We start from the raw sequence: 15,136 nt of genomic DNA on the forward strand, positions 1-15,136 counted from the left end.
CCTAAAGTTGATAATTTGAATCAATTTCAGACACTATTATAAAACACAGATATTTTTGTTTCATATAAAAAATTAAATAAGAAATAAACCAAAACCAATACAACAATTATAGTATTCGGTTTTGGTTGGATTCGGTTTTTTCAAGTGAACCAACAAATTAATGCTTACTCCTAGCCCTGAGAAAACCGTTAAAGGAAATTGAATATTAAGAGAATGAGTAGCTTAACGAATAACAATAGAAAAAGAAAATTAAATAGGATTTTAAGTTATACGTTTGAATACATATATTATATATATAAAAAATTAATCAATGTTTTTATTTATTTTTAGTTGGGGGAGGGGGGGCCTCCAAGGAAGGTCCAGGCTTGTGTATATATAAGTCACATGTGGAGGACAGGTTACCACAATCACAGATATACATACATACATACAACAAACTTTAAAAAAGAGAAGAGAGATGAGAAGCAACAAAGTTCGTTTGAATTGTGGAATAACAATGCCACTTCTGGGATTCGGCACTTTCTCTTTCCCCTACGATTCCCACAAAACTCAACTTGCTGTCCAAACAGCCCTTAAGGTAACATTAACCCATTAACCTCCAACTTCTTTTAACTCCTCCTCCTACATTCTAACTATAAACATTGAAAATCATAACTCTATATATATAATTAATCTCACTTAAATTGTATTCATGTTGGAAATTACTGACTTTTATTATAGGATCCAAATAAATAAATTTTTTATTTATTTAATTCAACTATTTGAAACGGTTACATGGCAGTTAAAAAACGTATCTTATTTCTGACACATGGTTATTATGTCATTTGCAAAAGTAAGAGACTTTTCTACTTAAATTGGATAAAATGAGTTTATTAAAATAAAAATAAAAGTTTAATGAATCTATTATGAACAAAATAAAGTTAAAAGAACGATGCATATTGCTTCATGATGCTAGACCTCTGTTATTAAGAATGAAAATCACATGTATACAAGAGTATATTTAAAAGACTAATTTGTTGAGTTCTTAAGTTAAATTTTGAAGAGTTTGAGTTAAAAATAAACTTCAATAGACTCTGAGTTACTCATTACATCACATTGGACATTTGACTTGACTCGTGCTGCGGATGAATTTTGATTGCACGTGACGTAAGCAAAGCAATTCCAAAAATTGCAACTATGGTTTCGTGCATCATTATTTTATTGTTTAACATTGTCTTTTTCTATTAAAAAAATGATAAGGGTGTCAAAAAGTGGCAATATTATCATAAAAAATCTAGCATCTTTTGTCTCTCCAATGCATGGTACTACTCCAACCATCCTCCATATCACCAAATGGTCATCTAAAATCATCTCCAATTGTGCTTGATGAGGTGACAATAGTTTTATCAATCTTAAATATATGTCATCTATTAGAGTGATGACAAGTGCTTAAAACTTTCAAGCAATGTTGCCACTTTTTGACACAATTGTTTAACTTTTTTTATATATAAAAAAAATTTAATTGCTTACTATTGGGATATTTTTGTCACAATATCTATAATTAAAATATAATTTGTGGGGTTCTAGGATCAAATTTTGAAATTGCTTACTATTCCGAGTATTTTTAATAAAAGTTGACAAAATGATGTTACTAAATGAAAAAATAAAATATTTTTTTAGTATGGTGTGTAATTTTTAAAGCATTCTCCATTGAAAATGTTCTAAATTCATAATACATATAAAATATGTCATTTTGTAGATGTATTTAGTTTCAATTGAAAGATGAATTGCTAAATTTTGAAATTTATTTATTTATTTTACATTTAAATCTCAATTGCTGATTTTATGCTTTATAGTTGACAGACATGTATTAAATATGACATCTCAAATCCAAACTCAACTATCCAATAAGCATAACTAGTTATAAGTTATAAGCCTAATAATCTCTCAACTTTTCTAAAGAAACTTATTAACTAACTCCTAAATTTTCAAAGTATTTGGATAAACCCCTCAACTTTCTTAGAATATCTCGATAGCCCTCTCAACTTGCTTAAAATATATTCAATTAATCTCTTGTTGCAAAAAAGTAAACTGCATGTGAAAATGTGTTGCACATGTCTTGGAACACTTAAATGAATTGACACGTAAGTGACATGTGCGGGACTTCATATGACAAGTAGAAAAAAAGAAAGAAGATTAATTATTATTATTTTTTATTGTGTTTTAATAGTCTGATACATTAGGAAGAGTTGTTACAACTGGAACAATGAATGTTAAAAATTCTGCTCAAAGGGATATTGAATTTAATGGTGAAAATAATAATAATTAACTTCATTTCTTTTTTCATACGTACCAGTTTAAGTCCAATGTGTCGGTTACATGTCAATTCGTTTGAATTTTTCAAAACGTGCGCAACACATTTTCCGCATGTAATTTATTTCTTTGAAACTGGTTAATTAATTGACTATAATTTAAGTAAATTGAGGATGCTATTGGACAGTATTGATCAGTTTATCAATTTTTTGGTGCCTCGCAGGCCCAGACGGCTCTTTTAAATAAAATCACACTTAAATTCTATGTCATTTTTATATAAAATATTAAATAATCTACAACTAAAACAAAATACCTAAGACTATCAAATCTAGGATATTATACATTTTGATTGTTTAAATACATTAGTATAATAAATATTAAAAAAAAACAAATATATGCATGGATATACATATGCATATAGGAACTGATGATGATTAATGTGCATAGAGGAGATTGATATATCATATGATATATGTGTACACTCATGATCATGCAGATGGGTTACAGACATTTTGACACTGCACAAGTCTATGGTTCGGAGCCAGCCGTTGGATATGCTTTAAGTCAATCAATTCTTCATCAAACTGTTGATAGACAAGACTTTTTTGTTACCTCTAAATTGTGGGGATCCGATCACCATGATCCCGTTTCTGCTCTCAACCGAACTCTTAAGTATGCCTTTTTTTTTCTTTTAATCGAAATAAATTAATCATATGGATAATATTTTAAAACTTGCTCTGCAACTTTGCTACTATAAAATCATATTATAAAAAGTAATTATATACGTTATGGATAAATCTATACTTTTTAAAAAGCGATTGCAGTAAATTTGAACGTTATATAATGCAGGGAGGTGGGGATGGAATATATAGACATGTATTTAGTGCACTGGCCAGTGAAGCTGAAGCCATGGGCATGGTATACAATGCCTAATGAAGAAGACTTTGAGCAGAATTTAGAAATGGAGAAAACATGGGCTGGAATGGAGAGATGCTTGGATTTAGGATTATGTAGGTCTATTGGAGTTAGCAATTTTTCTACCACCAAGCTCATTCGTCTCATGGATGTTGCTTCTGTCCCTCCTGCTGTTAATCAGGTAATTCCATTATAAATTACTATTAAATAGATTTATCAAATTTATATGGACTCTATTTAATTTTAAATCAAACGATTTTTAAGATTTGGCAAGTCTCTTTCAACAAAAAGTATGGGACAGAGGATCAACTTGACCCCTCAACTTGCCCCTATTGTTTTTAGAAGGGTACAAAATTTATTTCTAACAGAACATTATTAAGATGCACAAAATTCTTTCAGTTTATCGAAAAAATTTATATGAAAAATTCAATATGACAGTTAAATAATAATTAAACGTTATTGAGTAAAATAAAATTAATTTTGTTTAGAAATATTAGAGAGTAAAATTATATTATTTCTTAATAAATGTATAGAAACAAATATGGCTATTATCCATTCAAATTGGGTTCACAATAAATTGTATAGAAACAATTTGACCCAATAATATGAGACATATAGTCAAGTCAGTTGAGAAACGAAACGATACAAATTTGACACATGGGGTCAACTCAGTCCGGAAACAACACGTATCTAACATATACTATTGTTGACTTTTTCTGATAATGTCATTTTCTGATGATAATACATTTTATTTTTTTATTAATTTAACTATAATGCAAAGTATAAGAACTAAACTAATATTTAAATTTCATTGTAGATTAGATAGCAAACTAGGTTTTAAGGCTAAATTCGAAAGTTATGAAAATTGACCTGGGTATTAATTTGAAGTCCTAACAGCTAAGTCAAGTGGTATTAACTACTATAACGGTTGATAATAATATAACTATTGTTATTATTATTATAAATCTAATTTCAGTGCTAATTAATTATACAAAATCAAAAGTCAACAGAAAAATTCCCACATTAAATTAAATGAACACATGTACTTGATAAAATAGGTAAGGTATGTACTTAACAAAATAGGGAACACATGTATCAAGAGAATCAAATTCTTACCCTACATTTTATTGGATTGTACTTATCAAATAATCACATTCTCCTACAAAATCAACTTTTTAAAGATATTTCAGTAGCCTTTTAAAGTGATTTATAGATTCCCTAAAGTGATCTACTAATCCTCCGAATTTACTTCAAATGATACACTTTAATTTGTCTAAATCACTCAATCAGAATCGCCACTTTGGTCTGTCACGTAGGAAATAGAAAGTTAATCATATATTGAAAACAAATAGTATGAAATGGAAAAGGGTAAAGGATTTAGATTGAAAATGAATGGTGCAGGTGGAAATGCATCCAATGTGGAGGCAAGCCAAGCTACGAGGAGTATGTGCAGAGTACAACATTCATGTGAGTGCTTATTCACCTCTTGGTGGACCTGGCAATGCTTGGGGTTCAACCTCTGTGGTTGATAACCCTATCATACAATCCATTGCCCTTAAACATCAACTAACCCCTGCTCAGGTAACCCTAATCATAATCCTAATCATGTTTCTTTCTTACTAAATCAAAGATCCTAATCATTCAATGGAAAATTTGACAGGTTGCTTTAAACTGGGGGTTGTCAAAAGGGTGCAGTATGATAGTGAAAAGCTTCAATAGAAACAGGATGCTTGAGAACATACAAGCATTGGATATGAAATTGGATGATAGAGATATAACTGAAATTGACAAACTAGAGGAAAGGAAGATCATGAGAGCAGAAGTGTATGTGAATGACACCACAAGTCCATACAAAACAATTGAACAACTTTGGGATGGTGAAATCTGATCAATGTATATGTACAATGTTTTCCTATGCCGATTTATTATCATCTAATTACTACTGTAGCTTTCCTCTGTTTTCTAGTTACCTCTTTTCTTATGTCCATTTCGGAAATCAGAATGGCAAATGCTCTAAGGGAAGTCTAAAATCAACTATAAATGAATAAATCAACTAAATTATAACCCAGCTTAATACATCACGAGCCTTATACTCGGCCAAATAATCCGATTGGACCCCTTAAACTCTTAGAGATATCACATTAACCACCTAAACTTTCTAAAAGTGACTTATTGGCACTTGAACTTGCTTAAATTGACCTGTTGGTCACCTAAACTTGCTCAAAGTAACCTATTGACCACGTGAACTTGCTTAAAGTGCTCTTCCACATTAGAAGGTTAATCATGTCATTTTGAGCAACTTCAAAGAGCTAATTGATTGTCTTCAAAGTTTAGGGGCCTAATCTACTTTTGTGACCAACTTGAAGGAGCTAGGGAGCATTAGGCCTATACCCCAAAAGATTTTGGAAGTCAGAGACAGCTAAATCTAAATAAATCTTTCACTTTTCATTTTGAAACGATTCAATTCAACTTGCAACTTGACTCTCCTATCTCGATAGTTGTCAAGTTCAACTTACCGATCCAGAAAAAAGAAAAAAGTAAAAATATTTATTCAACAACAAAAAGAAAAGGTAAAATTTTCACTTATTTATACCTACCTGTCAGCTCCAAAGTGTTTATTTAACACTTTTATCTTATCCAGTATATTTCTATCATCCTTTGTACGAGAAAGCTTTTAACACATCTCACAGAGCACAGAAGAAAGTTGTGTCTTCATCACAGTAAAAGGGAGAAAAAAGTGCAAGGACTTATTATTGGAATGGGAATTTAATAGTGCAATCAGACTATGAGAAGTTTACAAAGGCAGAGCAACAATGGTTCCTGGTCCCTCTATCTATTTTAATTATTAGCACCTATCATAACTGATTCCGTGGACTCTTTTCCTAACAAAAAGCCAATTATAATTGAAGGAGCAGTACAACTATTGAAAAGTAATATTTTCTCACAACAAGATTGCAGGAGCTGTATAGATACTTCACAAGCAACTTGATTTCAGCTTTAGCGAGGAACTTGTTATTCCTTGTTTTTGGGGACTCCCATCTAGTTGCTTTCAACACATAATGAGCACTCCTTATCCAAATTCTGCATCAAAGTGTTTATAAGTTAAATGGATGAACACTTTGGGACAAAGGTCATAAAATTGAAAAAGCGTATAGCATTCAGTGTAAACTATGCATAACATATGAAACCGAACCCAACGTAAACAGGTAAACTGAAGCTGCATCGACATTTAGCCTGACTGTAGATAGCAAACTACTCAGTTTGAGATGGTCGCTTAAACATACATACCCTATTAAAATACTCAGTGGACAGTTCTGCAAATGTGACAAACACAAAACAGATAATGGCTAACCAGGGATAACACTTGAACATGTATACGAGTATATCACTGCTTTTCAGAAAATATGTTAATTAAATCTATGAAATTATTCAATCAGATGCATTTTAGTTGGCATAGATTTTTGCAGATTACAAGAAATAGAAGGTAGCAGAGGGTCTTACCGGCCACTGCTCAAGGTAACATCTATTTAGTCTAACTTCCAGATTGCTGCCGACCATTGGTCACTGATGAAATGCCTTGTTCAATGCACTGGAAATGAAGGTGGGGAAAAAAATGAAGCAAAACCATTAAAAAAAAAAAGCATGCTCAAGGTGAAGTAACTGGAAGATCTATAATCGAACGATGGTATAAAACAACAAGGAAAAATAACAGCTGGTGCTTGTATTACATTAAGCATCATCAATGCATTAAAAATAAATGTAGCATGTAATTAAAACAGAGACTTCTAACCCAGTAACCCATATTTTAGCCAAAATAGACAAAATACAGTATGACATTGGAAAGAGAAGATAAATATAATACGCAAACATATGAACTGGTAAAGATATAAAAAGAAGAAAAAGACAAGGAAAAAAAAGGAACTAGTGAAAGGGAGAACAAGGAGGAATCAATTTTATGGCTCTCATTTCACATTTCTTGCTGGTTGAAGTACAATAGCAACGCCATGACTATCAAAACCCACAATGTTGGGACTGATAGTCAGAAGCCAGTACAATTAAGAATTTGAAGATATTGATCATAAAAATTAACCTGGAGAAGATATCCATGCAGCCAATCAAGTGTTTGAGGGAATGTTGTGGCTGATATATTGACAACAGTCAGACCCTGTTCCAAGCAAATTCAAACAAATGTTTCTGGAAAATCAAATAATGAGTTGAAAGTAATTTGCATTTCCAAAGTCAGAATTTTAATGGACATACTGTGCATGATACAACATAATGATATAACAAGCAGAGGCAGACACAAATATTAAATATAGGATGACAAAAGAATGACCCTATAATTTATTTAAATTTAATTTCACACTTTTTTCCTCCTTCAATACACCTAATGAAAACAGCATACTGACCTAACAATGGGTTTGGACACTGCAAACAATCAAACAGGAAAGCTGACACCAGACTGGAAGCATACAACATATGCATGAACAAAACCCTGCATCTCTTCCTCCCCTCCTAATGATTCATCCTAGATAGAGGGGGGAAAAAGCTAAATGCATTCCTCCTTTCTAACCTTTTATTTTCTCCTTTTTAGCTTTTCATTTATTGTGCTAGGATCCAAGAGTTAATAAAAGACTTTTTCTTATGTTGTTTAATTTTTCTAATTCACAAGCCTTTGATCATTACATCTATAATATAGTCTATAGAGATTAATATAAAAGCTATTATTGGACCTTAACTATCAGGTTAAGCTTTTAGTTCAATTGGTTCCTTCCTTGACATGGTATCAGAGCCTCTTACACCAAATGGTCGAGGGTTTGAAATTCAAACAACCCCATTAATTGGTGAATTTTCAACACGGTGAGATGGGTCTGTGTTGTACACACTTCAAGCCCTATGGACATTCAGGTGTGAAAGAGATTAATATAGAAGCCCTTATTAGGTGTAATCACACATAGGTTCCATGACAATATTCTATGTAATCACACATTTGCTCAGGTCTTTCTTGCACAATTCGATTTATATGGAAAAATAGAACATTTTGCAGAAGTTTTTGCCAATATTGATTCCATGACAATATAACTATCACCTTAAGCTTTTAGTTCAATAGGTTCCATGACAATATTCTATGTAATCACACATTTGCTCAGGTCTTTCTTGCACAATTTGATTTATATGGAAAAATAGAACATTTTGCAGAAGTTTTTGCCAATATTGATTTTCAGGCCATCAAGTGGAGGTGCATAGCATCCGTATTCAAGTCATATTCTGTTCCTGCTAAATATAGCTCGCTTTATTGAGGTTCCCTTAATATCATTTCAGCTCATGAAATATGAACATGATATCTAGAGTTAATCTTGTAAATTGTTTTCTAGAAGAACATAAATTGGTTTCGACACAATGTAGTAGGAGAAACAGATAAACCTGTGACTTAAAAGAGCAAAGATAGTTCTGTATGGTCTTCAGATTAGACATTAGCCTATCTGTATCCTGAGAAAAGACAAATCAAAAAAATCTTAGTAACGAGTCGAGAACCCAACTCAACAGCAAATTATTATTAAAAGAAATAACAACACTCAATACCTGGACTGGATATTTATCACTAAATCTACGAGTCACAATCCACTCCTCAAGTAATGCCTGCACGTGAGAGTAAAGGATCTTGTAAAAAAGAAGAGAATTTGTTCAGAAAAATAAAGAATGGGCAGTACAAAGCCAAGAGGAAGAAGCATCAATGGCATTTGCATCAGAAATACCATAGGATGTAAAACAAAGAATGAATTAGAATAGAAGTAGAAACCTTGTGATCAAATTCAGCCATCTTCAGAACTATAGGTATAATTATTGGTTCAGAACCAGATTTTTCTTTCTTAACCGGCATATTTCTTTCTCTCTCAGTATCTGTTACAGCTTCACCTGCAGACCCCAAAAAGCAATAAATTATGCAACCTATACTCCAAAGGTTGAAATGAACAATGGACTTATGACCAAAGCCACAGAAGCAAGTTACCTTTATCATCAGAAACACTACCTGCTACTTTAACAGGATCCTGAGAATCAGAGACTTCGCCCATGGGTTCATTGGGTTTCCCCTCTTCCAAATTCATATTGCTAAGAGTGCAGATGCTATCTTCGGTGGAATTTCCACTAACACTTGTAGGATTATTTCCCATCTGTCTAGCAGTATCATTATCTGCCACAGATGCAGGATTTGATTCCTCAGGCTTTTCTGGCAGATCAGCTGATGACTTATTCTCGTCATCCATTAAATAAATGCTTGGATCCAAATGGATCCCCTGCCATCATCATCATAAACAACAGGGATCACACAAAAGGGTGGAGAGATGTTACTAAATACATCAGTCTTACCAAGTATATGAGCAAGCAAAATAATAATAATAATAACTATTCTTGGACCTTACCTATCAGCTTAAGCTTTTGGGTCAAATGGTTTCTTAACATGGTATCAAAACCTCTTAGACCAAGTGGTTAGGGTTCAAATACAACTTCATTGAATTTCAACACATGATAAAATGGCCCTGTGTTGTACACTCTTTAAGCCCAGGGGCATAGGCGTGCGGGGTGTGTCAAAGATAATAAAGAGTAATAAAAGCTATTTTTGGACCTTACCTATCAGCTTAAGCATTTGGGTCAAATGGTTTCTTGACACAAACAAATTACTATCCACAACTTATTGTTTAACTGATCAGAATATGCAAGAGCAGATGGCCCCCCACAGTTCTCATTTACAAGAAACACATAATTAATTATTCTCAATTTGGTTTTACAATATAATGATTCTTTCATGATGTAATAAGATCCCACTTCTTAGATGGTACCTACCAACTACCATCTTTATGTATATCCACCGTGATTCAATAGCCATGCCAGCTTTTTGAATTTAACAGCATAACTGCACCAGATTTTATCACAGAACACCCTTTGTTACACCTCCCTACTCTTAGCAGCGTGATAAGCACTTAAGAGATATTTTTATGTCTGATGATTGGGCATCATTAAGTTAAATCCAAAAAGCATACAAGCATTCACCACATCATAATAATCTATTAAGAGAGACAACCAAGGGGTTGTTCAATAAAACTGAAAATCAAGTGTGAAAATAAATAAAATACTGAGTTTTAAGTGTTAAGTATTATAATGTTGAAACTATTAAATGATAGATTTGTTTATTACACAATAAAAAAACTTTATTGAATTTAAAGACATGAAGGTGTTTTAAATGTAAATTATATTTATGGAATTTTTTTGATGAGAAATGGTAATACAAATACATTTGAAGAGTATGTAAATCATTTTTTGTATAAAAATTTAGCATATTATTGTTGGTAATGTTCAACTTAAAAATTTAAGCTAAATATTTTGACATAATTTCAAATTCTTAACTAGTTCTATCAAACAGTTAAGACACTTAATCTACTAATTTGAAGTGTTTAGTAATGTTATCAAACACCCCATAAGATTTTGACAGTGAAAAATTTAGAAGTAGCACCAAAGTACACATAAAAGTTTACCATCCAATCTCGCAAACGTTATTATTTGCTGCTCATCATGATTTTATATAGCCAAGATCTATACGATGATAGGTAGGTCTAATTTATAACAGCTACTTTAATTGTAAATTTGCCATACCTCAATTATAATTGGCTTTCCATCTTTCATTGCTTTCTTCAAATCACCAGCCAAACCTATCATATATTACATCCAAATCAGATATCAATGCGCTGGCAAAAAAAACCAAGACCGTTAGGACACCGAGACAAATACAATTATATATTTCACTAATATCTAACATTCAAAAGTAAAAATAAATAAATGCAAGATACACATCAGCAATTTGAGAGAGAAATTCCAGAAGTTCACTTGTAAATACAGAAGACTCACCTTTGCGAACAATTCTGCATTCTCTACAGAATTCAGTAATTAACTCCTCAGAAGAGCTGTATTCCCGTGCCCATACAGGAGTAGATGCCAAAGGTGCACTATATATGATTTAAAAAAATAATAAGAAGATAGCAAACAATATTATGAGGTTAAGCAAATAAAAAGCTACAAAGACACAATCAACAAATCAACAACATACTCTGTAGATGTCCGCAGCAATTCATACACCATATCAGTCTGTAACAACAGAAAACCACATGCCAAATGTATCAGTAGAAAACCCCAAATGAGTGCACATGAAACACAATAAGTTGTCCAGGCCTAGGTGGAAGGCAAGACCTGTAAGACATTAGGCAAATTCAGCCTTTGGGCGATTTGGGTAGCAATGGTAGACTTCCCAACACATGCAGTTCCACAAACAAGAATTACCAATGGAACTCTTTGATGATGAAATCTAAAAGAAGATAACAAAGGAAAATAAGCTACTCTTTCATTCAAATCAGCAAGAAAAGCTTCAATTATTTCCTTCTCGAAAGAAGGAACGACGGAAGAACTGCTTTTGAGCAGCCAAAGTAACATCTCACAAGAAAGCACATGTAATTGTATACTATTAAAAATAATGAAGAGAGAGAGAGAGGTGTATCCTCCAGACCAGTCTTGATCATATGCACCTTAATGAGCATGTAGAATTTGCTCATTCACTGTTAGATCTAGGCTTATTAGAATCCTAAGGTGGAGATTCAAAGCATCCTAAAGCTTAGATTTAATAAGCCTATATCTAACGGTGAATGAGCAAATTCACTTGCTCATTAAGGTGCATGTGAAAATTCCTGCATCCAGACAACTAACTTAAATTACCTTGTCATCATCTTGTAACGATTTATGCAATCTTCCCCATACCCACGGCGCTCCATAAGCTGCATATTTAATAAAAATATATGAAACAAATGCAAACTTTCGAAAAATAAACAAAATAGCATAAGAGGAAACTGTATAATTACTTATTTGCAACCATACAAAGTTGAAAACAGCAAAATAAAAAAAGTAGCATAAGAGGAAACTGTATAATTACTTATTTGCAACCATACAAAGTTGAAAACAGCTAACAGGCCTCCTATATAGGAGATTGCGACATTTTCTTTTTCTATAGCTATTTTAAAGTTCCAACATGGAAGAGAAGAAAAGGGCATACCTTAAATAAGTTAGCCTCCAGATCAGACTGCGAGCTACAAAAGTAATAGGAAACATTCAGCATTTTTCATATTACACACATGATACACCTTTCAACCATGTTAGAAAATCAGGATTAAAAATTTTAAAGGAAAGAAAAGGGGAAGTCACATACACATCCAGAAGACTGTTATCTATTAGCAGCTTCTTGAGTTCAAGGGCAATTTTGACAGCTACATGGTTTGGGATCTGAAATCATCAAGTCACTATAATGATATTACTGATGAATTAACACAAGAGGAAAAAATGTCAAAAAAACAATGCCACTGAAGAGGCACATATGAATCACATAGGCCTATGCCTTTGTACAAATTTTAGCAGTTCAACAAAGTGGTAATAGCAAAGACAGCATTCTCTTGGTAAACTGAAGTTGCCACTAACAATAACTTCGTCTACTTAGCAAATCATACATTTCATCATCATAAATTTTAGAAAACAAATACTCGTGATTACCCTTTGAAAGATAAATATAGTGCATCAATTCATTATAGGGATAAGGTACCAAAATAGTCCCGTGGTTTTTGGGGAAGCATCAATTTAGGCTACTCGTACAAAATAGCACTAATGTAGACTTTTAAAAAAGAGTACCAATTTAGACCTCGATAACGAAATGTGAGGTGTCATTCACATTAGACTGTTAAGTTCCGATTTCTCTCTCTCCACGTACTATTGGCAGATATTAATGGAGTAATATAAATGACTACCTAAACTCGTTTTTTTTTTTTAAGGTTAAGCCTATAGTGGTGTACATGGGGCCTAAATTGATACTTCCCAAACCATAGTCCTATTTTGTACCTTATCTCTTCATTATAAAAGTAACGGATACCAGTCAAAGAACCAAACAAGATCGAAAATTTTGATGAACAAAAAAAGAAGAGCAAAGTTGAATAAAATGTAATTTGAACCTTGGTGACTGTCAACATTCTGCTGAGCAAAAATCTCGAAAGAACATAGTAATGATCAGCGTGATCTCCCAACCAAACCTTCACCTGAGTAATATATAACAAAGAAGAGTGCGTTCAATTCCTAAAAAGTAATCATAATTAAGAAGAAAAATGCAGTAAAAATGAGAGAAGAGAACAACTTTAACATAATCATATTTGGAGGAAGCATTGCGAGTGGAAAAATTGACGGAAGAGAAAGGTTGATTCTTGGAGTGATCTGAATCGTCTTCACCGCTGTTAGATTTACCGTGTTTAGGGCTAGAGGATGATGCACCAGCTTCCTTATCCTCCCCCATCTTAAGTTTTCTAGGAGCCGATTCAAATTAATTACTATACGAACTGACAACCCTGACGAGACAGATGAATCATCCCAACTTCATTTTTGGTTTTTCTCTTTCGGATGAGATTGAGAAAATCAATGGATATGGAGCAGAGATACTGTATCGACGGAGGTTCGTTTCTCCGGTTGGAGGTGCAGCCACTCGCCAATAAAAATTTAGCACCGTCTAAAATGAACACCTGTCCCTTTTTGCCACGTCATCGATGATACAGAAAGACAAATTAGGAGAAAACTGTGGATTTACTATTTCCAACTCCAATTGAAAATCCAGTGCTCCTTCGCCGTTCATCTTTATTCTTGGAGTTTCAAGGTGACTAAGGCTTGTTGATAACCACTTCATTTATTTAAATTAGGGCTAATTACAAATCTAGCCCAACTAAGAGGGGCCATTTACATATTTAACCTACTTTGCTTCCATCTTACCAAATTCTATTCGATCGATCGATCTACTTCCGCTTCATCCGCTTCTTCTTCTTCTTCTTCTTCTTCTTCTGGTTCTTCTTCTTCTTCTTCTTCAATTTCTGATACAAATCATTAGCGATTTTTGAGATTATTGACGTATTATGTTCAATTTTCCGTAGAAATGGTATGTTTTTAGCTTATACGCATGCTTTTCTCGTTGGTCTTGCCTCTTTCTTCATCAGTAATGGTATCGTTTCAATTTCCTCCATTTTCCACCATTTTCTCCATTATTGTCGCATTTGTGACGAAATTTATCGCATTTAGTCACAAATGCGACAACAGTTGCCATATTTCGTCACAAATGTCGCATTTGTCGTATTTCGTCACAAATGCGACAAGAGTTGTCGCATTTGTGACGAAATGCGACAAGAGTTGTCGCATTTGCAACGAAATGCGGCAATTGTTGTCGCATTTGTGACGAAATGCGACAAGTTCGTCACAAATGCGACAACAATGGAGGAAAATGGAAAAAAATTGTGGAAAATAGAGGAAATTGAAATGATACCATTACAGATGAAGAAAGAGGCAAAACCAACGAGAAAAGCAAGTGCATAAGCTAAAAACATACTATTTGTACGGGAGATTGAACATAATACGTCAATAATCTCAAAAATCGCTAACGATTGGTATCAGAAATTGAAGAAAATGAACCGAAGAAGAAGTTGAAACGAAGAAGAAGAAGAAGAAGAAGAAGAAGAAGAAGAAGCGGATGAATCGGAAGAAGAAGAAGCAGGAGTCGATCGATCAATTGATCGAATAGAACTATGGGTAATTTTGTCTAAAGTGGTTGAAAGTGTCTAATTTGGTAAGATGGAAGCAAAGTGAGTTAGATATGTAAATGACCCCTTTTAATTGGGCTAGATTTGTAATTAGCCCTTTAAATTAAAATTTTAAACACTTATTTAATTTAAACTTATGTTCCTGTTTGGAAGTTAGCTGTTAGCTGATTACATTAGGTGTTAGTTGTTAGTTGATTACATTAGCTGATTTGACTAGCTGATTTGATTAGCTGTTTGTGTAGACCTGTTTGATAAAAATTAGCTGATTGATA

General features: G+C 33.0%; 2 protein-coding genes across 3 annotated transcripts; one reads left to right on the forward strand and one right to left on the reverse strand.

Annotated features, from left to right (window-relative positions):
* Window positions 1–457: 457 nt before the first annotated feature.
* On the forward strand, window positions 458–5,095 carry LOC136226963 (NADPH-dependent aldo-keto reductase, chloroplastic). The gene is made up of 5 exons (XM_066015704.1): window positions 458–577; window positions 2,789–2,964; window positions 3,142–3,388; window positions 4,609–4,788; window positions 4,868–5,095. The coding sequence occupies exons 1-5, from the start codon at window positions 458–460 to the stop codon at window positions 5,093–5,095; spliced, it is 951 nt and encodes a 316-aa protein (XP_065871776.1).
* An 839-nt stretch (window positions 5,096–5,934) lies between these two features.
* Window positions 5,935–13,917, reverse strand: LOC136226767 (uncharacterized). Of its 2 annotated transcripts, none has more exons than XM_066015426.1 (16): window positions 13,424–13,917; window positions 13,245–13,328; window positions 12,455–12,528; window positions 12,302–12,335; window positions 11,968–12,026; window positions 11,449–11,563; window positions 11,309–11,346; window positions 11,110–11,207; window positions 10,858–10,913; window positions 9,239–9,503; window positions 9,008–9,123; window positions 8,791–8,847; window positions 8,632–8,697; window positions 7,298–7,372; window positions 6,709–6,796; window positions 5,935–6,288 (listed from the first exon to the last, which is right to left on the reverse strand). In XM_066015426.1, the coding sequence occupies exons 1-15, from the start codon at window positions 13,577–13,579 to the stop codon at window positions 6,740–6,742; spliced, it is 1,350 nt and encodes a 449-aa protein (XP_065871498.1). In that variant the 5' UTR covers window positions 13,580–13,917; the 3' UTR covers window positions 5,935–6,288; window positions 6,709–6,739. The 2 variants fall into 2 exon arrangements, with proteins under 2 accessions (XP_065871498.1, XP_065871491.1); XM_066015419.1 differs by having other exon boundaries at window positions 9,218–9,503.
* Window positions 13,918–15,136: the final 1,219 nt, after the last annotated feature.

Source organism: Euphorbia lathyris, chromosome 1, assembly GCF_963576675.1.
Source record: "Euphorbia lathyris chromosome 1, ddEupLath1.1, whole genome shotgun sequence".
Classification (NCBI taxonomy): domain Eukaryota; kingdom Viridiplantae; phylum Streptophyta; class Magnoliopsida; order Malpighiales; family Euphorbiaceae; genus Euphorbia; species Euphorbia lathyris.